Source organism: Colobus angolensis, unplaced genomic scaffold, assembly GCF_000951035.1.
Source record: "Colobus angolensis palliatus isolate OR3802 unplaced genomic scaffold, Cang.pa_1.0 Scaffold55, whole genome shotgun sequence".
Lineage (NCBI taxonomy): Eukaryota > Metazoa > Chordata > Mammalia > Primates > Cercopithecidae > Colobus > Colobus angolensis.
The window spans coordinates 431,811-438,333 of record NW_012119043.1 but is presented as its reverse complement, the minus strand read 5'-3'; the positions used below and the strand labels follow the sequence as shown (position 1 = coordinate 438,333).

General features: G+C 51.8%; 1 protein-coding gene across 1 annotated transcript in view; it reads left to right on the top strand.

Annotated features, from left to right (window-relative positions):
* The first annotated feature begins 5,443 nt into the window (after positions 1-5,443).
* SRL (sarcalumenin) overlaps positions 5,444-6,523 on the top strand; it is a 52,987-nt gene continuing 51,907 nt past the window's right edge. The window contains exons 1-2 of the mRNA XM_011961417.1: positions 5,444-5,504; positions 5,654-5,730. Of these exons, the coding sequence (XP_011816807.1) occupies positions 5,444-5,504; positions 5,654-5,730 (138 nt within the window). The remainder of the gene's footprint in view (positions 5,505-5,653; positions 5,731-6,523) is intronic.

Genomic DNA, 6,523 nt, shown 5'->3' with positions numbered 1-6,523 from the left:
TGGGATTACAGGCGTGAGCCACTGCGCCCAGCCTCTTCCTGGCTTTTGGCCGAAAGTTGAGACTAAGAAGTTGGGAGACCTGGAGCACTGTGGCTAGTTCTAGGCCCTACACTCTTCAGAACAGCAGAGTTGTACCTCTCTGGTATTGAGCTCTCTGTGGCTGGGAGTATTCAGAGGCTGGATGGCTGGCTGTTAAGGGATATCTGCTTGGGTGGGAATTGGGGTCCTTCTAAGACAGATAACCTATGATTTCCAATATAAATGGGACGATACTTCCAATGAGGGTTACATGTTATGCTGGGTCGGTCTTGAGTACCAAATGGATTCAGAGGCCTGAGTTGTCAGGTTCAACCTGATTTTCCTAGCCCCTTGAGGAACCGTTTGAGGTGTGGCATGATATAGCAAGTCGGCTGCCAAAGAGGAACTGAGCCACAGGAAGTGCGTGCCCAGAACGGTAAAGGGACTGTGGCCTTTCCTATCACCTTAACTCCTCGTCCCCTCCATCACCTGCGCTTCATGCTTTGTGATAATTCACTGAGCTCATACTCGTGACCTGTGTCCTGCAGCGTGTGCGTTACAATTCAATGAAACATTAAAGTATCTACCCCTCTAGCATCTCCCATGTCCCTCACAGCAGTTCTGTGAGGCTGGCTGCCCTGTTCGACAATTGAGGCCCACGTCTTCCCCAGGATCACAGACGTGTGGCTCTGAGCCCTGCCTGCCCCAGGGGTTTTCTCCATCAGAGAAGAGGAGCACTTTGAGCTTTGAGAGGAGCAGCCCTCTGCGAGTGAAGTGGAAAAAAAGGAAGCAGGCGAGGAGGCCCATCCAGACCCTCCCCCAAGACCCTTGCTGAAACGGCTGGGATGCGGTGTGCAAAAGTCCTCCTTTCCTTCACAGCTCCTGGCTTTCCAAGAGTGCCTGCCCACGCAGAGGCCTGCTGGCAGATGCAGCCTCTTCTCAAGGACGCTGCTTGCGGGTAAATCCCTCACCACCCTAGAGACAGCCCACAGTCCTGAGACAAGGATGTGGGCCAGGCTCGATGCAGGTAAGCACCTCCTGTAGAAACCGGTGAGGCCAGAGTTCCAGAGGAAATGATGTAGGGATGGAGGCGGAGGGCCTCCAGGAGGCACCAGCCCCAGAGTCTTCCCTAGACTCAGACTTGAAGCACAAGCAGGGAGGGAAAGCACTTGAGCAGTGCCCCTCCCTGCATACCTGGCCTCTGCTGGAACTCATGCAGGGACAGGACACTCCTTTATCAGCAATCCTGTTCCTCTCCTGGGTAACTTCAACCTGAACATCCTCCTTTACCTTGAGCTAAAATGGGTCTCCTGTCGCCCTTGCCCATCAAACCTGGCCTTGCCCTCAGGAACCACACAGGACAAGCCTAATACTTCCTTCTTGTGGCAACACTTTAGCAATTGAGACCTGGCTGTCAGGTCTCCCAGATAAACATTCGTGACTGTGAGGTTGACTTGCCGCTTCTGGGGACCTCTTCTCATTTGATCAGAGAAAGTTTTTCAGTGTTAAACCTACTTCTTTCCACGCAGAAACTCTTCTTCTCAGGCTCACGCCTATAATCCTGGCACTTTGGGAGGCCAAGGCAGGAGGATTGTTTGAGACCAGCCTGGGCAATATAGGTAGACTGTGTTGCTACAAAAAGAAAAAGAAAAAGAAAAAAAATGGCCAGGTGTAGTAGTCCCAGCTGCTTGGAGGCTGAGGTAGGAGGTTTGCTTGAGCCCAGGAGGTCGAGTCTGCAGTGAGCTATGATTGTACCACTGCATTCTAGCCTGGGTGACAGAATGAGGCCCTGTCTCAAAAAAGAAAAAGAAAAAGAAAGAATAAGAAACTCCTCACATATTTCTCCCTGGAACATACGCTCCCAGGCTCAAATCCACAGCAGCCTCGTTCCACACACGTCATCCCCTGGTTCCAAGATAGTGCGCCAGCTTCCCCTTTCTAGCTCTTAACCCCCACGTGAAGCAGCCAGATGTAGGAAAACCCAGATTCATAAAGTGCTGATATGGGTGATCCTTTACCGAACGATTTTCTGCTTTACAAAGTGATTCACCAAATAATTTCCCTCGAGTATGGGCAGAGATCTGCAAACTACAGCTTGGAGCCAGCCTGCTGCCTCTCTTTTATAATAAAGTTTTATCAGGATCCATCCACATGCATTCATCGCTGTGGTGCAAACTGCTCTAGCTGCACAGGCAGAGTGGAGGAGTTGCAGATGGCCAACAAAACCTCACCTGTTTACTGCCTGGCCCCTTACAGAAGCAGCTGACTGACCCTGGCTCCAGGGCATCAGAAATGGGACCATTGGAATGGAGTAACTGGGCTACATGGTTTTTCTCCTGCCCCACCTCTTGTTCTCAAACACACTTCCTCCCCAGTCATCTGAGGAATGTCAGTCTGAGACAGTCAGGAGCAGGTGTGCCTAGGGATGCATGGCTTCTGAAAATGGGGCTGGGGACTGTTAGGCTGAGGCCTCTGGCAGCTTCTGTCTGAAGGCTGAGCTGAGCTAAGCTGGGCATGGTGGCTCATGCCTGTAGTTCCGGCTACTCGGGAGGCTGAGGTGGGAGAATCACTTGAGGCGGGAGGTTGAGAGGAGCCTGGGCAACAGAGTGAGACCTCATCTTTATTTTAAAACATTTTTTATTTTTATTTGATTTTTTATTTTTAGGAGCAGAGGGTTAATAGGAAAAAGAAAGAGAAAGAAAGAGCGGAAAGCAGCTCTCTCCAGTGAGAGAGAGGGAACTTCTGAAAGGAAAAGGCCGCCGGCAGCGAATGCACCACATTTTATAGTCAGGCTTGAGGAGGTGGTGTCTGATTTACACAGGGCTCACAGATTGGTTCAGTCAGGTATGATGTTTATATATCGTCGGGGTGGCGGGGTGGAGGGAAGGCTGACCTCTCCACTCTAATCTTATTATGCAAATGAACTTTCCCCTTGGCCAGGCCATCTTGTCTGCTCCTTACTGTGCATGTGGCTGGCAGAGAAGGGAAGATGGAGCCGCCATTTTGAACATGATTGGCACAACTGCTTGCATCTGTGTCTGCAGCGCGTTTTTTTTTTTTTTTTTTTTTTTTTTTTCAGACTGCTCTTTGTTAGAAAGGAAAATGATTTGGGGCTGCTTTTCAGTAAAAGGAAAACCTTACTGAGGACTTCTGTACCCTCACTATCTAAGTAATTTCTTCTGAACTCCTGTATCATTCCCCCCTCTGGAGTGGTAACCCTAACTGCTCTTAGGGGTTGTTTGACAATGACTCTTTCTGGCTACTTCATGCTTAAAACGGGCGTTGTGTGGGGAACAGAAGCTAGGGCTCCTCGTGGGGTCGAGCTAAGGGTCCTCGGAAAAAAGGCATGTCCATGGGTGGTTCTGTCTGCGGCACCGTTTAGAGTTTGGTTACTGTCAGCCATTCTGATGGGCTGTAGCACTGGTTTGCCTCCACCAGATGTTGAGATAGTTTCCACATTCCAGAGAAACCAGGCAGAGAGAAAGAAGCATGCTCCAAATTTTTTTCACAGGAATATGCGTTATTCAATTATGAAAGGCCGTACATAGTTCACAATAAGTTTTCTTGACTTATTTTAATGAGTGTTGTACCTTGGGATCCCAGATGAGGTCCCCGACATGAAGCAGCTACATTGTTTGGGTAAATACCTGGGGTTCATTGTCTCACACCAAGAAAATTTAGGACACAGGCACACATGAGGAGTTTAAGAGCAGAGGTTTAATAGGCAAAAGAAAGAGAAAGGAAAACATCTCCTTCCTTAGTGAGAGAGAGGGGACTTCTGAGAGGAAAAGGCCCAAGACCTTGTCTTTGAAAAAGCAGTACCTCATGCCTGTCATCCTAGTGCTTTGGGAGGTCGAGACAGGAACATCGCTTGAGCCCAGGAGTTGGAGACCAGCCTGAGTGACATAGGAAGACCCTGTTTCTACAAAACAAAAAAATTAGCCAGATGTGGTACACGCCTGTATTGCCAGCCACTCGGAGGTTGAGGTGAGAGGGTGGCTGGAGCCCAGGAGTTCAAGGCTACATTGAGCTGTGATTGTGTCACTGTACTCCAGCCAGGGTGACAGAGACCCTGTCTCTTAAAAAAGATTAAAAAAAAAAAAAAAGTCAAGCACCTACCAGATGCCTAATTTTTTTTTTTTTTTTTTTTTGAGACCGAATCTCACTCTGTTGCCTATGCTAGAGTTGCTGGTGCAATCTTGGTCATGGCAACCTTCGCCTCCTGGGATCAAGTGATTCTCCTGCCTCAGCCTCCTGAGGAGCTGGGACTACAGGCACCTGCCACCACACCCAGTACTTTTTGTATTTTTAGTAGAGATGGGGTTTCACCATGTTGGCCAGACTGGTCTCAATCTCCTGACCTCAGGTGATCCACCTGCGTCGGCCTCCCAAAGTGCTGGATTACAGGTGTGAGTCAGTGTGCCCAGCCCTGATTTAGTTCCTTTCCTCCAAGGCTGACTTCTACCTCTTGCCCACACAGTGACACCATTCCCCCGACCAGACAAGCAAGTGCCTGCTTTCCCTTGGCTTCTTACAACTGGCTCTCTGGGCCATCTACCAAAAATTCTAAAAAGTTAGTAGAGCCTGGTGGCACTATTTTCCTAGCTACTTGGGAGACTGAGTTGGGAGGATTGATTGAGCCTGGGAGGTGGAGTGCAGTTAGCGATGACTGTGCCACTGTACTCCAACCTGGGTGACAGAGTGAGATCCTCTGTCAAGCAGACAGACAAAAAAGCACTTTGCAGAGGTGACTGAATGTTCTGGAACTCCTGGGCCATTGGAAGTGGATATCTGTTGGTCCATCCTCCAGTTTACACCGCAGCCTCAGCTTGTGTCTCAGCGTGCCCCTCTCCCTCTGGTCTGTGCTCGCTCTCTTCCAGAGGCTGGGAAGGTTGTTCCAGGGCTGCAGCCTGGACCTCAGAGGTCACATGTTGCAGTTTGCTGTAGCTGACTACTCTCTAGCATGTGGGTCAGTGGCTGTCAGATAGGATTTCTTTTGCGTTGCCCTACAACTTCCTCCTTCCAGTGCAGGCGTGTCAAGGTCCTTAACCTGCCCCGACTTCAGGTCAAGTTATTGTAGGTTCTGGGAAGACTCAGATTCCCAGCTCCATGGCCTGAGCCCAAGGGATGCTCCATTTTATGCCTGTCACCTATGCCCTGTGGCCCATGTCATGTGATCCCAGGGCTGCAGGGGTTCGGGGGAAGAGAATCCAGCCGTGGCCCTGCCTTCTGGAGCCCGGCAGCTGGGACAGCAGTGGTGCAGCCTCAGCCTCTGCATAGCCTTCCGGGGTCTGGGCTTCTTCCCTATCACGCCCTCCTAGTTGCCCTAGTGACTGTGTGACCCCTCTCCCCCCTCCACCGCCTGCTGCCACGGCCGGCCGTATAAATAGAGGCGAGGAGCAGCTGGGCTCTCTTGGCAGTCACCATGAGGGCGCTGGTCCTGCTCGGCTGCCTCCTGGCCTCGCTCCTGCTCTCAGGACAAGCAGGTAGGGCCCCTCCCAGCATGACCCAGCCCAGACTGCGCCCCCACACTTCCTCCAAGGTTTTCTGTCTACCATGGGTGGGGTACGGGGTCGGGGCTGATGGCAAACCCTGGCTGTTGGCTGGTGTCTTCTTACCCTTCTCTTCTCCCCAGGCCTGGGGCCCTGGAGAAAGAGCTGGGTGCTGGAGAGAAGGAGCGCAGTTGCAGGGCTCTCAGGGAAGCCAGAGGAAGTGGGAACAGCAAACAGAACTGAGCTGTGAACCGGGTCAGAGAGGAGTCTGGCCAGTAGATGTGGGAAAGAGGGCCCTCAAAGGCAGGACGGGGGAGCCTCTGAGATGGACAAAATAGCACAGTCTGGGAGCTGGAGGTCGTTGAGGTGACCCTCCCATCTGGTGGGAGAGAAGGCGGAGGCCACCCTCCAGCAAGAGACCTGGGTTTGTGTGATTGAGGACAGAGGGGGGATACACTGGGCAAAGGTGGGGACCGTTTTGGGAGCCGTGAGATAGAATTGGAGTTGGTTTGGGATAAGATCGGAAATAGAGCTGGCGGTTGGGCTGGAAACAGAATTGGATGCAATTCAGAAGAGGAACGGGCCGTTCTGGAGTAGAGCCTCTGCTCAGGGTGGGGCTTCCATCAGAAAGGGGGCTTGTCTCTGCGTGCTGAGGCTTCCCTTGGACGTCTCAGCACTTCGGGTAGCAGAGGTGGCTTGGGTTGCAGCATGGGGGTTATCTATAGGCTGTGGAGGAGATGCCAGATTGTTTTGCCACCTCTCTTGTTCCTAAGGTTCCTAAGGCCTCGTTCCCCTGGGGAATGCTTTTAGGGAGGTGCTCTGGGGATCCCCCTAGGATCCAAACTTCCCCCCATGTCTTTTCATGACTCTGCAGTCTTCCCCCAGCGGGGCTCTGAGCCTAGTTCGTACTTGGGACTGGAGAGGCCCAGGGTCCAGCCTTTCAGGTCTTTGAGGTTGAATAGGGGGTTGCAGGGGCACAGGCCCAGCAAGGAGAGCAGGCAGTGAGTGGGAAC